Raw genomic sequence first — 17858 nt, forward strand, 5'->3', positions numbered from 1 at the left:
GTCTTACTCTGCTCCTGTCTCGGCTGGCAGTTGGAGACCTTAGGTGAGAGGGGGGGTGTCAGTTCTAAGCTGACCTTTCTCTCCACCCAGGTGAGTGGATCACTGGCCAGAGTCCCGTCTGGACTGAAGGGGTCCCAAGACTTCCTTTACTTACTGAGGTAGTCTTCAACTCATCCCCACCCCCACTCATCTCCTATTCCCATTCGCTATCTATTGACAGGTAAGTGCAGTCATTCCCTCACAGCCCAAACAATAGCTCTCTAGGCATGGATCCTGTAGTCAGGCTAAAGAGAACCCAACCAGGCATCACAGACAGACAGGGGCTTGGCACTGGCAGGACAAACAGCTGCAGACAGAGCGAGGTCTCTGTCCCCGCTCCCCAGCGAAGTACAGTGAATTTGCCCCTATACGCTGATCTTGGGTCCATTTTGCATTTCCCCCACTAATGGTTAAGATTAGGATTGGGGAGGGGAATCTGATCCCAGATCTGTACCTAGCGGGAACTTCACCCCGGAGCCCTCAGACAACTAGCCCCATACACACCCTTGTTGTCTCTGAGTCACACCTCCAGGTGTCGACAGTCGTTGGCTAATGTGTGAAGGGATCCACTACCTGCTGGTTTAATGGTCAACAACATGAAAAGCCCCAGTCTGACCAGCTCACCAACACTAATCCCCTCAGCATGAAAACACACACTGTTTTGTTTTCTTACCCGGTCACTTTTGCATAATCAATCTATCTACTAGGTTCTACCCCATTAGGTGGGACTGACTGGCCATCATAGGGCAGATAAATATAATAATATAATATGCCATTTAGCAGACGCTTTTATCCAAAGCGACTTACAGTCATGGCTTAGTTTGTCTTGTCCATACTCAGTGTCCTACTTTGCACCAACCGCTTGAAACTAAACAGCCTCTCATATTATTCAGGCTTTTAAAATGACTGAACAAAGATTTGAGTTAATTTGATTGATTGGTTTGAGTTGAGTTGATTTGAGTTAATTTGATTGATTCATCCAAGCCATTTTTCGTGCAAGAGAGGACAAAAAAGTATGTAATCTACAATTCAGTTTAGACACAAGGGACATTTCACTCTGAGCCAGTAGATGGCGTCATTCAACCATACAGCTGAGGTACTGGCAAAAGGCCTACCTGTCATGCATGGAACATGCCTTTCATGATTAATTTATATAGCTAGAACCTCAAGGCCTATTGGATGTTATTACAATGTCTGAGAATATCACACCCTCTATTTAATTTCTGTGGTTTCTTAGAATTGCTTTTATTTTCGGGAAAAGTGCTATTATGTCACACAGTTGCCTCCAAACGCCAATAGCCTACATGTAAACTAAAACGTGGGCCCATATAGGCTACATAATTAACCAGAGGGAGAGCATCATTTCGGAGCACAGTAGTAGTCTTATGCTTGATCTAAAAATGAGCATTACTGTTGACAGTGTGAAAACAGTTGTACGGGCTGTGGGAAGGCATAGGCTTGTGGGAAATATGTAACTAAACTACTTATTGCCACAGTTGTCATTTTTAGAGGCAGACGAACGAGTTAGGTTTAGTTTGTTCAATAGATTTGGGTGGATGACGATGCAAATCAGGGATAGGTCTGGCGCCTCTCAGGAATTACCGACAATTACCGATAATTGCTGTCTATCCAGTTATTTCTGTACGTGTCCCCTTGAGCGGAATCGCACCCCTTTACCCTTTGACACTGTGTCGATGACCATCTATCTGTAGGGCAAAGAATTAGGCCTGCGCGTCTCTATGTCTGCTCTCTCTCTTCTCTGTACTAAGGCAGTCTATGAAAATTAGTTTCCATTTAGGCCCACAAGGCTAAGCTTTTAGAACTATGTGAGTAGGCCTATGACATTTAGCTATCGTCGTGAGAATGTCGCCATTGTTGCCCTTTCCTGGAGATTCTGCCTGAAGGGGTTATAATTAGGGGATATGTACAGGCAAAAACTGCTGCTGCATAATTATCCACGAGAATGTTTGATGCTATCAGTGTAAAAACTTACCTAGCTAACATTCCATGTAGCCTATAATCTCTTTCGTTCACAGAATTCTTTAAAAAAAACAATTCTCAAGTTTAACACTAGCCTAAATAGGCATGCAATATCCTAATATTCATTTTTTCCAGACATAATACCACATTGGTGAATAACGCTTCACATTCTTCCTGAATTATGTGAATTATGATTGTGTGGTTTATTCTTTATTAGCCTACCTCAATCAATCAGCCTTTAAAATAGTTTTTTTTATTTCATTCTTTTTCTTTTTTAAAGCAAACATCAAACAGTCTACATCCTAAGTAATCAACACATCAACGGATAGTGGCGGTTTGAGTTGAGCTGGTTGGTTTTGATATCGATCGGAGACCAGTGCTGCTGTGTGTTTTGCATAGAATTGTTGGAGGGTAATTGAGTGTAAGTGTCTGTCTGTCGTCTCAGTGGCGCCATATGCCTTTTTGGATTGCTAATTTCTCTAACCGTCTGTCCGCTCCGCCCATAACATCCATTCTCACAGGCAGAAGCAATCTAGATATCTCCGGGCTGGTGTAGCCTGGGGAACCTGCTCACGATGGCGTCGGCCTGACGAGGCAATGCGGATGACACTATAGCTACAGACAGACATGTAAAGATGAGCTAATAGCCTAGTCTGTTTAGAAGTTCAGAAAGTCATTGTTTTCATTATTAGGCTATTGAGGTAGAATGTAAACTATGGTTATAGTTTATACATGGTTTACAGGGCATTTATAGGGCTATTTGATGCTGCTATTTAATTAAACAATGTCTCATTGTAATGCAAAATTGTAGCTGACGCCACTGTCTGCAAAATGAGTGATCCAAACTGTAACAATGTATCATCACCTTTACTGTAGCCTATTCAGTATGATAGACTATATCGCACTATCAGTAAGAGGAATGATAAATTGTGACCGCCGGGTGAACCAATGGAAATGTAAAGTTCATGAAGTATGCAAATTGAGCGAGGGGTGCTCCAATGGGCGCTAATAGGCGGAGTTATCCTTACGTAGCGACGTCTGGCTCAGATATTTCTTCAACTCAAGATCCGCTACCCAAGTCGACTATTGAAGTGTTGATGCGAGAGTAGACGTTTTATTCACATTTCGTTGTTTTCGGATTATAAACGTTATGTTTGAACATCATCGCGGATGTGTGTAAAATCGGCTGGACAAGTAGTCACATCATTTATCCGGTTTTCTACTCAAGGAATGTTTTTTATTTTATTCTTCTTTTCAGCAACTCGAAGTGTTTTGCTTTTCCAGTAGGGCTGTTCAAGTAAGCCAGTTGGCTTTTAGGCTATTTCTCATATAGCCTAGTTTTCCTATGCAGGGATAAGCCTTTCGTTTTCCGTGTGCTTTTCTTACGTCTTCCGGGGGATTGTGATTGTGGCAACTATTTAGTCTGTAGATTTCATGTAACTGTCTTCGAGCTCAGCCCTGCGGGTTTTTGTACTGGGATAAGGGTGACTAAAAAGTTAGGCTACTTGTCGTAAATGGATCGCCATTACAGTCTCATTTCCATTTGGCTACAACTGGAACTCTGTGCCATGGCTGTTCTTCTTACTAAAGGTAAACTTTGATCCCTTAAAACATGCCTTTATGTTCTCTTTGGCTTTTTCCTGACCAAAGGAAAAAGTTCAAAAAGTGGTGAATGCGAGAAAACGGGGTCAGAATCTCCAAAGGCCTTATCATTGCTTTCTTATCCGTTTCCAATTGCGCAACGTTGAAGAAGCCAAATTATTAAACAACAATGTTTTGTCAACAAAATGATTTTCTCTTCTTTCTTTACTTTCCGAACTTTGATCTTTCCTATAATAAAGAATAATTAAAAAAATAAATACAATATCCGCGCATCCCAGTGGCATGCTTTGGATATCAACTTCTAGTTGTTTAATCTACTATATATTCCAACACAGGAGAGGTGCCATAACAATGTTATAACTAAGAAAAACGTAACTTTCTATACAGTAGGTGGTCTGTGTTTTCCCCCACGAGTTCCTATAGCAAGGCCTCCATAATGGTGAAATTGGCACTAAACAGACTGAATGGCCCTAATGTTTCTCATAGTTCTCGCGCTAGTGCACATAAATCTGATATATGTGATATTATGTAGCCTATAGGCTATAGCGTTTAATGTAAATAATTAAACTCGAGTCTCCAAAGTAGAAACCAAAGCCCTGTAGCTACTAGGCTACGTATGATTGGCTCCTATATATAAAGCATTTGGCAATTACGAGACCATATTAATTAGTTTGTTGCCATAATGCCATTATAATGTGTTTAGGTCCCTGTCAATGGTCAGCTCATGATTAATACGATGATAGCATGTAACTGGAGACTGGAAGTACACAAAAACAGCGTGTAACAACATACAACGGCCTGTGTTTATTTGTGTGTTTTTGTGTTTGTTGCTGTCTTGTAACAATGTTAATTAGCCTTTAACTAATAAAGTTATCGATTTATATTAAATTATAACAGGTTGATACAAACAGTCTGTGCCATATTTAACTTGTTGAACTCCATTAATTTATTTTCAGTAAAAAAAATATATATATATATTTTAAAACATCTGACTATAAGTGAAACCGTATTCGTAGCATTTGCTGCGCGTTCTTGAAATGTATTAATTTGTATTTTTTTGCAAAAAAAATGAATCATGATAAGGTTGTTTGGTGGAAGCTTTTGAGATGAGAAGCCGTGAGAGCTCAGTGCACCCAGCCCATCCTGACCACACTAAAGCTTGCGTGAAAACTGAAAAAGGAGTCTCCTGCGCCGCTCTCTCACCCCCCTTTACGAGTTTCCATTTGGGTTTAAATAAATTGACTTTGGCAAACAAACCACTAATTATAAGATACACGGTTCATGTTTTGTAATAGGGACTAAAATGACCCTTTTGCACGGAAAGCTCTTAACCTCGGCTTATTTACTGTATTTCATTTTAACACATCTACTCTGTCTTTCAGGGGTTACCTTGTCATTTACATGCGTTTTGCCAATGTCAGTTCAGATCCGACTAGGCAGTCTTTAAAATACACAAGTAGTCTGGTTTCCGATTCAAATCTCGAAATAGCGAGTTGAGATCATTATTTGGTTTTAAAAAGTAAAGTAGATATGCTATTGGCTTTATTTTATTATTGGATATAACAGCCATGTGTGTGACTATATCATACGTCCATCTGAGAAGTATATAAAATGTCACAAATTTTACTACGAAACGCAAGACTTCTCCCCTGTTGGAATACGTTTTGATTTCCAAAACTGCTGCCCAGTTAGAAAAGGCAGGCCTAGTCCGCGGAAAATGTTTTAAACACAAACAATTGCATTGAGACATTATTACTAGATAATAAAATGCAGAATGTGTCGTCAGTTATTCTTGAAATGTTGGAGAATAGGCTACTATTTAGCCTTCAACACTTCATAAACTAATCAAGTAGGCCCATGCCTAACACGTCGTATTTATGTTCTTTTTTTTCTTTTAGGAGAAATACGGTGTTACTGTGATGCCCCTCACTGCGTGGCCACGGGCTACATGTGTAAATCTGATCTAAACGCCTGTTTCACCAAGGTACTGGACCCTATGAACACGAACTCTCCCCTCACGCATGGGTGTCTAGATCCCATAGCGAACGCTGCCGACATGTGCAGCGCTAAGAACACAGATGCCCTGAGTGGGGGCTCGTCTATGCTAGAGTGCTGTCACGAAGACATGTGCAACTACAGAGGCCTTCACGACCTGGCTCACACCAGAGAATCAACAGGTAAGAAAGGAGAGAGAATCAAAACTTTAAATGGATCTAATGTGGCTCTGACTGTAAACCATATGGGTGCTGAAGTTATTATTTTCTATTCTATAAGGTGTATAATGTGTGACAGACAGAGTAACACAACTGACGATTTGTAGTGTAGCCTATTCAGGTTGTCTCCCTGTAATATTCTGAAATGGTGTTTAGATCTACCATAGCCCTATACTGTTACTGTATCAACCACAGAGGTTAGTTTAATGGTCTACTGTAATGACATGCCATCCATACATCTTTTTCTAATTCCAACCTTTACACAACTTCAGTTAGATTTTAATGGGTTGCAGCACAGCGGCAAAGAGAGGAGGGGAGGGGGCAACCAGTTTACCTTAAGAACTTGGATGCAGATCAGATATTTTTTTTTGCATGTGCACCATGTAATTTCTCCACTGAGTAGGAATGTGCCTTGTAGAATATGCTTTCACAGGCTGCATGTAGGAGGGCATAAATACTAGCATCATTGAGTTATGAAAAAGTGCATAGTCTTACAGAGAGGAGGGGAGAGCTCTCAAGTAGGGATTTTTGTTATGACTCAGTCCAGGGGAGTTTAGCTAGTTTATTAGCTGAAATTAATTTATTTTGGCTCATATTTTGGGATAAGGCTCGGCGACTCATTGCATTTCCCTTCTGAAAGCAGAAGACAAGTTTCCACTGGACATCAGTGTACGCTGGACAATAAAATAACCTACCTTTCCTCGTCTCCTCCTCCAGACCACGGCAGGTACCAGCCTGACAGCAACAACCGTCACCTGGTCACGCGGGTACAGGAGCTGGCCTCGGCCAAAGAGGTTTGGTTCAGGGCGGCGGTGATCGCGGTGCCCATTGCTGGAGGCCTCATCCTGGTCCTTCTCATCATGCTGGCGTTACGGATGCTCCGCAGCGAGAACAAGCGGCTGCAGGACCAGAGGCAGCAGATGCTGTCGCGGCTCCACTACAGTTTCCACGGTCACCACACCAAGAAGGGTCACGTGGCGAAGCTAGACCTGGAGTGTATGGTGCCCGTAACGGGCCACGAGAACTGCTGCCTCACCTGTGACAAGATGAGACAGGCAGACCTGGGGAACGACAAGATACTGTCTCTGGTACACTGGGGGATGTACAGTGGGCATGGGAAGCTGGAGTTTGTATGACTTACTTTTCTAAGTTTGTTTGACTTGACTTAATGTCCCCCCCACCCGGCCAAAAAACAGCCAAGACTGCCTCCTCTACTCGTTGGGTTTTCTCTTTTAACTTTAAAAATGAATCCCCCTTTTTGTCTATTTTACTTAACAGTTTTTTTTTTTCAATGGAGGAAAAAAAGAGGACTGAGCGCAAGCCTTGTGGTTTTTGCTAAAGGAGCACTTTACTTGAAAATGAAAGGCAAACCAACGAGGAGCTGTATTTAAACTTGAGAGGACAGGACTGACCGACAGACTGAGAGAGCTCTGTCAAGACCCTGTCTGCGTGTGGAACCTGGACTACACTGAGCGCTGAAGGATTCCAAATCTGTCTTATTTGCACATTTGTAAAAAAGTAAAATAAGTTGTTTTGCTTAAAAAGAAGCTAAATAGAAGAAGACTTTTACACTGACACCAGGGTACAAACATTACTTTTTGAGGAGTAAAACAAAACAAAAAAGTTAAATAATTCAGTGTTGACTGTAGGTGTGCACACTCCTCCTCTGTGTACGTTTCTTGATCCAAGCTTATTGTAAAGATTTTAAATATATATATTTTTGTCTGAAAGAAAGACCCTGTCCTGTGTGTTCTTCCTTGCTGTGTGAAAGAGAGGAACCGAGAGCTGTGGCTCATGTCAGAGTTTTTTTTCTAGCTGTTTCTTTCTGGTTTGTGTGTACATTAGTATGTAAGAGGATGTGTAGTGAGTGAGAGGACCACGCCGCCATGGGGGTGTGACGTTTCATACCCAGACGGTGGGAGTGTGTGTAGTACCAGGCAGAGTGTGTAGGCCGTGTCGTGTGTGTAGGACTGACTTCACAGTGAGGCCTTGTTTCACGGTAGTGCTCCACATCTGACTGAGTCATTCTTGAACCTCCTCCAAAGGTCAGGATCTCAGCTTCAAACACATTCTGTTTCTTTCATTGCACACGTTGGATTTCTCCTGGAAGTAGTGTGGGTATTTATTTTATATTCAGTCTAAGGCCAGTATAAGCCCTCCCCCATTCAGCTTCTCTGGATGTGTTTCAGCCAACACACTAACCCTCCTGTATCCCAGCTTGTGTTGATGAAGAGAGCTCTTTTCCTTGCCAAGCGACTAGGCTAGCGATTATGCCACATTTACCACTCTTATTACACCACTTAGAAATAGATCTCAAGTCTGAGGGTGTTTTATTAAAAGAGTTATGGATGGGTTATCAGGAGAGTTCATATGGAACCCACAGAGTTATAGCTTCAATAATGTGTGTCTAGCTGTATTACTTAAAGCCTGGCCATAGTGAGACACATATTGCATGGTGAATTTCAACCAGCTACTTTTTCTTTTTGAGGTGAAACGGATTTAATTGGTATTTCAATTACGTTTTTGTGAGAATCCATGTAACAGCTTGTGGATAAATGATGTGGAAGAATCAATAATGGCAATGCAGGATTCTGTGTACTTCTAGTAACGATAACATAGCAGCCTAAAAGTTAGGCCTTAAAAAGGAACATAACACGTTTTGGGAACCAAGGTTCAAAAGTTCAAATGGAACTGTGTTACCCATCTCCGTGGTAACCATGACAGATAGAGAAGGGCAGTAAGTCGTTTATTTTAGGTCCACCTGTGTGTGTGTGTGCGTGTCTACTGTGTGTGTATGTCAGTTCCAGGCTGACCTCTTGTTTCTCTCCATTAGGCCTTCAGGAAAACACTATTACCAGGCTAACCACTTAACAGCAGTCTGCATTAGCCGGGCCTCAGCCCACGCAGACACTTAGTCTCCCCAGGACTATTACCCTGGAATAATAACAAGATCCTCTGGTTTGGACAGCTAATGTGCCCCGTGTTTTCACTCTGCTCGCTCCCATCACCTGCTGATACCAGACAGACAGTGATGTCTGAGGGGGGAGGGCACGTGCACATACATACATTCAGAAGCACACAAACACACACACAGTATGCACACACACACACACCCAGTATGCAGACACAGACACACACACACACACACACACACATACACAGAGACTATTAGGGCCTCTTGATGCTACAGTTAGACCCCATGCACAGTCACAATGGCTCTACAATAAAACACTTCTCCAGGCCCATTAGGATCGGCTGCCATTTTGCTGAGCGGCAAGCGGTCAGGCTGTGTGTATTGACATGCAAATTTAATGAGGTGGTCGACTGGCTCCCTTCAAAAGCCCAATTTGTTTTGAAGTCACTTCAAAATGTCCCCTTTCTAACTTGCCAGTACATTTTTATTTATGTAGATTCTGGTTGCATCTCGAATGGCACCCTGTTCCCTATGTGGTGCAATATGTAGGGAATAGGGTGCCTTTTGGGACACACCCTCTCTCTCGCATGTAGACCTCTCAAGAATGATAGGCTCATAGACTCCAGTCCCAGATTTCAGCACTAGCAGCAATGAGGGCGAAATATACAACTTTTATTGGTATTTGACATTTTCCGAACCTCATAGAAGGGAAGGTTAACTACCGTGATTTAAATCAGAGGTGGTTAAAAAAAATTCTCCCCCCTCGCTGACGATATAACGCTCATGCAGTCGGTGCTGTATGTGTATAGGGATCCCAAGGACTATTCTGTGCCCTGTGTTAAACAATATATGAAGTGTAAACACACATGGGACCTGTTAACACCTGCACATAGTAATGGATACACACAGCTTTTATAGCCTTGTATGTTATTCTTGTTTTCCCCTCTTCCTCCTCCCCTTCCTCAGGCTCTATAGAGATTTCAGGTTATCCATGTTAACTAATTGATCATGAGTATCTTTATTACTCAGGATTTATCCTTGGTGAAGATTACAGGTTAATGCTTCTCTGTCTCAGTAGAAAACTCTTGACAACATAGAATTTACTCACAGTACACATAAACGGATATGCGGACAAGTCTATATATACAGTTGAAGTCGGAAGTTTACATACACTTAGGTTGGAGTCATTAAAACTTGTTTTTCAAAAACTCCACACATTTCTTGTTAACCAACTATGGTTTTGGCAAGTCGGTTAGGACATCTACTTTGTGCATGACACATTTACATTACATTTTAGTCATTTAGCAGACGCTCTTATCCAGAGTGACTTACAGTTAGTGAGTGCATACATTATAAAAAAAAAAAAATCATACCCCCGTGGGAATCGAACCCACAACCCTGGCGTTGCAAACGCCATGCTCTACCAACTGAGCTACATCCCTGCCGGCCATTCCCTCCCCTACCCTGGACGACGCTGGGCCAATTGTGCGCCGCCCCATGGGTCTCCCGGTCGGCTGTGACAGAGCCTGGCACAAGTAATTTTTCCAACAAGTGTTTACAGACAGATTATTTCACTTATAATTCACTGAATCACAATTCCAGTGGGTCAGAGGTTTACATACACTAAGTTGACTGTGCCTTTTGGAAAATTCCAGAAAATGATGTCATGGCTTTAGAAGCTTCTGATTACATTTTACACTTAAGTAATTTAGCAGATGCTCTTATCCAGAGCGACTTACAAATTGGGTGTACCTGTGGATGTATTTCAAGGCCTACCTTCAAACTCAGTGCCTCTTTGCTTGACATCATGGGAAAATCAAAAGAAATCAGCCAAGACCTCAGAAAAAGAATTGTAGACCTCCACAATTCTGGTTCATCCTTGGGAGCAATTTCCAAACGCCTGAAGGTACCACGTTCATCTGTACAAACAATAGTATGCAAGTATAAACTCCATGGGACCACGCAGCCGTCATACCGCTCAGGAAGGAGACGTGTTCTGTCTCCTAGAGATGAACGTACTTTGGTGCGAAAAGTGCAAATCAATCCCAGAACAACAGCAAAGGACCTTGTGAAGATGCTGGAGGAAACAGGTACAAAATTATCTATATCCACAGTAAAATGAGTCCTATATCGACATAACCTGAAAGGCCGCTCAGCAAGGAAGAAGCCACTGCTCCAAAACCGCCATAAAAAAGCCAGACTACGGTTTGCAACTGCACATGGGGACAAAGATCATACTTTTTGGAGAAATGAAAATAGAACTGTTTGGCCATAATGACCATCGTTATGTTTGGAGGAAAAAAGGGGAGCTTGCAAGCCGAAGAACACCACCCCAACCGTGAAGAACGGGGGTGGCAGCATCAAGCTGTGGGGGTGCTTTGCTGCAGGAGGGACTGGTGCACTTCACAAAATAGATGGCATCATGAGGAAATTATGTGGATATATTGAACCAACATCTCAAGACATCAGTCAGGAAGTTAAAGTTTGGTCGCAAATGGGTCTTCCAAATGGACAATGACCCCAAGCATACTTCCAAAGTTGTGGCAAAATGGCTTAAGGACAACAAAGTCAAGGTATTGGAGTGGCCATCACAAAGCCCTGACCTCAATCCTATAGAACATTTGTGGGCAGAACTGAAAAAGCGTGTGCGAGCAAGGAGGCCTTACAAACCTAACTCAGGTACACCAGCTCTGTCAGGAGGAATGGGACAAAATTCACCCAACCTATTGTGGGAAGCTTGTGGAAGGCTACCCGAAACATTTGACCCAAGTTAAACAATGTAAAGGCAATGCTACCAAATACTAATTGAGTGTATATAAACTTCTCACCCACTGGGAATGTGATGAAATATATACAATCTGAAATAAATCATTCTCTCTACTATTATTCTGACATTTCACATTCTTAAAATAAAGTGGTGATCCTAACTGACCTAAGACAGTGATTTTTTACTAGGATTAAATGTCAGGAATTGTTAAAAACTGAGTTTAAATGTATTTGGCTAAGGTGTACGTAAACTTCCGACTTCAACTGTAGATATGAGGACACACTATAAACGGTTTCACAAATGAACTCTAGGACCTTTTCCCTTTTCAGAGAGAGTTCTTGTAACTCCTCTGGCCTGTCTTGAAAATATACGGTGTAAATGACCCACTTAAGACTATTTACTTGTTATCCATTAAAATAAATAAAAATATATTCTCAAAAACAAACAATGCATCATTTTAGAAAACAACAATTTATAGGTTTAAGAAAATAGATGTTCTTGTTGGGTTGAAATGTGACGCATATACAAGTGTCATTCTGCCCTGTGACGAATGGACATCCATTTAAATAAGACATGGAATAAATATTTATTCCACCCAAAGCAAGTTGACTTCCTTTGAATGAATAAAACATGGTTGGTCCCTGTCCTCATTGACCTTCAGCCCATCTAAACATTTAGCCCTGCATGTTGTTAACATTTAGATAAAAATCTGTTTTAAGAGGAAAAATAAAGTTGGGAATGTTTACGAGATCCGACTGGGGCTCTTGAAGCTTAATGTCACCGTCTGTAAATAGACGTTTTGTTATGTTTTTAAACGGGGGTTTCTCAGTTGCATTCCAACCACGGTTAAATCAAACACTATCTCTCCAAATGAAAGATAATTAATTTAAAGAAGAGTCAGAGACTGAGACAGAGATTGATGATGATTGTCCCGTGTCGCTCAATTGGTAGAGCATGGCACTTGCAATGCCAGGGTTGTTGGTTCGATTCCCACGGGGACCAGTACAAATGAAAATATATGCACTCACTACTGTAAGTCGCTCTAGACAAGAGCGTCTGCTAAATGACTAAAATTTCAAATTAAATGAAATTTCAGGATTACAAAAACTCCCCAAATAGAGACTCCAATGTCTGACTTTATATAGGTATAGCTAACAAACCATGCTGCTAGTAAAGTGTCCTGTTGATTTAGTATGTGTCTCTATCTCTGAGGCGTGGCAGAGAGAAGAGCCCTGAGCTTCAGTGAGGAGGCTGGAAGCCACCAAACTTGTCCCCATGGGTGGTGTTGAGACTCTGGGTATTAGTTTACTGACACCCAGAGAGCCCCCTAGGCCTTACTGACATCCACAGAGCCCCCTTACTGACATCCAGACTAGGCCTTGTGATGAGCTGTCCCCAACAAAGCCAGAGTGCATCCACACACACACTGATAAGGGCCCTTATGGGCCTGCTCACCTGGCCCTAAAGACAGACAGCAGAACAATGTCTACCTCTCCTTAGAGCCTCTGACACTTCTTACCCTCAGAGACCCACTCATATTTCTCTCTCTCTTTCTCTCTCTCTCTCTACAACCACTCACGGCTTACATGGGTAGGCTCATATTGCCGGTACCCAACAAGGATGGTTAAAAAGGCCTCTTATGTAGTCTGATGTTATACAAGTCAGGCGGTCCTAGTCATACATGTAGGGAATAAAGGCCATATTTTAAGACTACACACTGTGCAGCAGTTTGGATGTACTATACAGGACTTTCACTTTTATTTGACTGAAATACCACCTCCCACCTTTATGCCACATCCTGCTGTTAACGTGGTCCCTATACATCCCAACAAACTTCTGTAGTAGAGTAGAGATGGAGTAAATGATCAGGTGCCAACTGTGAACACATTTAATGAACACAGAGAATGACAGCAGAGGCTGAGCCTGAGCAGAACAGAAGTTGAAACTGTTCAATAAGCCCCCCCACATAATAATGGCTTTCACAAAGCAAATTGGCAGCTGGCCAGAGCCAGGCTTCTCTCTCAGTGAAGAGAACAGAGCAGGGACAGTGAGATGCGGCAGCACCTTGAGTTGGCTGCCATAGCCCCGGGTGGGACTCTGTGCAGCTAGGTTATAATGTGTGTGCATTGTGAGACCTAGATCCCAGGAATTACCAGACTGAAAGGACAGATTAAAAGGATTGCAGGCAGTCAAATGTCCAGAGGATCTAATCCTACAATAACAGATAAGACTGTGGACTGTGTCTCAAATGGCACCCTATTCCCTATATAGTGCACTATGGGTCCTGGTCAAAAGTAGTGCACTAAATAGGGAATAGGGTGCCATTTGGGATGCAAACTTTTTATAGCCTGCCAGGTGATGAATGGGCAGTGGCACGTCTCATCCCAGTTGTCACACTTTAGCTTTTAAGACTATGTCAGATCAGATAATATCTTGGTCACTATGTCACTGGGAGATTTGATTACAGGAGCAGCACTGGTGTTTAGAGACCAAGTATGGGTTGTTTTCTCTCTATAGAGGGTGGATGGTTGGGTGTAGCCTGGATCCTAACCGCATTGTTCCGTTTCAGTTTGGATCCAGGCTAGGGTGGGTGGCCATTGTCAAGTGACACCCAATAACGTGCTGTGGAAGAATGTGTCCAATGTATTTCACAGGGAGGGAGCCTAACTATGTCAACTACAGACAGACAACTGGGACATGGAGTTTATAAGTGATAAAAACTAAGTGGAGCGATAAAACCGAATTTATCTATTTGTTTATGTTTGAGAAATTACTAACTGACATAGCTACACATGTAGGATCTTAATTTGATCACCCTGTTGGCTGTTGCAAGACAACTTTCCTGCAATGCAGGAAATGTAAAACTTGAAGTGTATTTGAGGTTAAAAAAGGCTTCTGAAGTTTGTAATTTTAATTTAGAAATGTCAGACTTGATTTTCCCATAAGAAAAATGTATCCACTCCTACAAAAATGTCCATTAATTATAACCACATAATAATTCATATTTTCTGTTGCTGCAGCATTATTTTCCTGCTGTAGCAAACTGGCTCAAATTCAGATCATACATTCGTACCACCTGTTGGAGGACTACACCACTGCAGGGCAAAGTGAAATATGACATTTAAGCTGCTATGTGCCAAAACACTGGGTGTAAACGCTGGGTAATTATTCTCTCTCCAAGACCTTTACGACACTTTCTGGGGAACGTTAAACTGTAGGGTTTGTTTGGGAAAAGTGTCCTATTAACCATTTCAAATAGAGGTTTGTCCCAAATGGCACCCTATTACCTATAGATTTTGGTCAAAAGTAGTGCACTATATAGAAGATAGGGTGCCATTTGGGATGCATACAGGGACAGACATGTAAAGACGTTAGGTGCTGATGGAAGCTTTCAAACCCATTTTTTAATACAGTACATACACATGGAAAATCATGTTTGGTATATAGGCCTGTATGTGATTCTTGTTATGTCCAGTTTATAAACATGATATTAATTCTTAGTGTAAAACATTGGATGGGATTTGTACATACTGTAATGGTAGGAGACAGGATTCATGTATGATCTCTGCAACCCATCAATCCCTTACGGAAAAAAAACACGAATTCACATGTGAAATCATGTGAAACCATGTGCATTTGGAACATTTCTTGTGATGATATTTCACATTAAGTTTCACGTGATCACATATGCTTTCACATGTGAAACCATGTGGTTTTGGAACACTTCACATTTGTTGATATTTCACATGAAGTTTCACGTGGATATTTTTCACATGAGATTTCCAAAATGTGTCATTAGGATGTCCCCTGAACATCACGCAGTCGCAGTATTTTCAACTTACATATTTGACATACATGATTACATTGTGTGTTTATACAGTAATTATTATTCAACCTGTCCTCACCTGGGATTTGAACTCTTGGTTGGCAGCATTGCGATCTTCCTGCTACACCGCCATGACTGTGTCAATGACTGAGTTCACTTGTATTCCTACACTTTGGACTTTAAAATACACTCAAGAAAAACTATAATATTAATTATAGTGATTCTGAAGTAACATTAAAACAGAATAATATGCCCCACCAGCATTAGACAACTATACAGAAAACCCTTAAATTGCTGAAATAAGTAAATGAAATCAACAATGAGAGAATAGTCTGATATCTAAAATAGCAGTGCAGATGGCACTCTTTTGCTAAGTGCAGAGATTTATTATAAGTATTTGTATTTATTATGGATCCCTGTTAGCTGCTGCCAAGGCAGCAGCTACTCTTCCTGGGGCCCAGTAAAATTAAGCCAGTTATACAATTGAAAAACATTACAATACATTCACAACAGATTTCACAACACATTACGTGTGTGCCCTCAGGCCCCTACTCTACTACCACATATCTACAACACAAAATCCATGTGTACAGTGCCTTGCAAAAGTATTCATCCCCCTTGGCGTTTTTCCTATTTTGTTGCATTACAACCTGTAACTTAAATAAAAAAATAACTTGTTTCAAAACATTCTAAAAAATAAATTACAGAAAAGTGGTGCGTGCATATGTATTCACCCCCTTTGCTATGAAGCACCTAAATAAGATCTGGTGCAACCAATTACCTTCAGAAGTCACATAAATAGTTAAATAAAGTCCACCTGTGTGCAATCTAAGTGTCACATGATCTGTCACATGATCTCAGTATATATACACCTGTTCTGAAAGGCCCCAGAGTCTGCAACACCACTAAGCAAGGAGCACCATCAAGCAAGCGGCACCATGAAGACCAAGGAGCTCTCCAAACAAGTCAGGGACAAAATTGTGGAGAAGTACAGATCAGGGTTGGGGTTATAAAAAAATATATGAAACTTTGAACATCCCACAGAGCACCATTAAATCCATCATTAAAAAATTGAAAGAATATGGCACCACAACAAACCTGTCAAGAGAGTGCCACCCACCAAACCTCTAGGACCAGGCAAGGAGGGCATTAATCAGAGAGGCAACAAAGAGACCAAAGATAACCCTGAAGGAGCGGCAAAGCTCCACAGTGGAGATTTGAGTATCTGTTTTTCATCGGCAGGGTCTGGGAAACTGGTCAGAATTGAAGGAATGATGGATGGCTATAGGACCACTTTAACATTTTAAGCCGTACACTCCACAGAGCTGGGCTTTACAGAAGAGTGGCCAGAAAAAAGCCATTGCTTAAAGAAGCAAACTTTTGATGTTCGCCAAAAGGCATGTGGGAGACTCCCCTAACATATGGAAGAAGGTACTCTGGTCAGATGAGACTAAAATTGAGCTTTTTGGCCATCAAGGAAAACGCTATTTCTGGCGCAAACCCAACACCTCTCATCACCCCAAGAACACCATCCCCACAGTGAAGCATGGTGGTGGCAGCATCATGCTGTGGGGATGTTTTTCATCGGCAGGGACTGGGAAACTGGTCAGAATTGAAGGAATGATGGATGGCGCTAAATACAGGCGAAATTCTTGAGGGAAACCTGTTTCAGTCCTCCAGAGATTTTAGACTGGGATAGAGGTTCACCTTCCAGCAGGACAATGACCCTAAGCATACTGCTAAAGCAACACTTGAGTGGTTTAAGGGGAAACATTGAAATGTCTTGGAATGGCCTAGTCAAAGCCCAGACCTCAATCCAATTGAGAATCTGTGGTATAACTTAAAGATTGCTGTACACCAGCGGAACCCATCCATCCTGAAGGTGCTTGAGCAGTTTTTCCTTGAAGAATGGGCAAAAATCCCAGTGGCTAGATGTGCCAAGCTTATAGAGACATACTCCAAGAGACTTGCAGCTGTAATTGCTGCAAAAGGTGGCTTTAGGGGGGTGAATAGTTTAGCGCGCTCAAAAAATATTTTGCATCTTCAAAGTGGTAGGCATGTTGTGTAAATCAAATGATACAAACCCCCCCAAAAATATATTTTAATTCCAGGTAGTAAGGCAACAAAATAGGAAAAATGCCAAGGGGAGTGAATACTTTCGCAAGCCACTGTACGTGTGTGTACAGTGCGTATGTTATTGTGTGTTTGTATGCATGTGCTGTGCCTATGTTTGTGTTACTTCACAGTCCCTGCTGTTCCATAAGGTGTGTTTTTATCAGTTTTTTAAATCTAATTGTACTGCTTGCATGAGTTACTTGATGTGGAATAGAGTTCCATGTAGTCATGGCTCTATGTAGTACTGTGCACCTCTCATAGTCTGTTCTGGACTTGGGACTGTGAAGAGACCTCTGGTTGCATGTCTTGTGGGGTACGCATGGGTGTCTTATGAAGTAGTGATGAAGTCAATCTCTCATCCACTTTGAGCCAGGAGAGATTGACATGTACATTATTAATGTT

At 41.7% G+C, this 17858-nt stretch overlaps 1 protein-coding gene across 1 annotated transcript; it reads left to right on the forward strand.

The window, feature by feature from the left end:
* The first annotated feature begins 3092 nt into the window (after nt 1–3092).
* Nucleotides 3093–7568, forward strand: LOC121549951 (BMP and activin membrane-bound inhibitor homolog). Its single transcript, XM_041861955.2, has 3 exons — nt 3093–3609; nt 5520–5798; nt 6552–7568. The coding sequence occupies exons 1-3, from the start codon at nt 3534–3536 to the stop codon at nt 6968–6970; spliced, it is 774 nt and encodes a 257-aa protein (XP_041717889.2). The 5' UTR covers nt 3093–3533; the 3' UTR covers nt 6971–7568.
* Nucleotides 7569–17858: the final 10290 nt, after the last annotated feature.

The sequence above is a fragment of the Coregonus clupeaformis genome, chromosome 34, assembly GCF_020615455.1.
Source record: "Coregonus clupeaformis isolate EN_2021a chromosome 34, ASM2061545v1, whole genome shotgun sequence".
NCBI lineage: Eukaryota > Metazoa > Chordata > Actinopteri > Salmoniformes > Salmonidae > Coregonus > Coregonus clupeaformis.

Excerpts from the sequence above, each read along its gene's own strand:
- LOC121549951 (XM_041861955.2), top strand. The coding sequence starts at position 3,534 with ATGGATCGCCATTACAGTCTCATTTCCATTTGGCTACAACTGGAACTC. Across the intron at positions 3,610-5,519 it reads GGCTGTTCTTCTTACTAAAG|GAGAAATACGGTGTTACTGT; the intron begins GTAAACTTTGAT and ends TTTTTCTTTTAG. Across the intron at positions 5,799-6,551 it reads TCACACCAGAGAATCAACAG|ACCACGGCAGGTACCAGCCT; the intron begins GTAAGAAAGGAG and ends CTCCTCCTCCAG.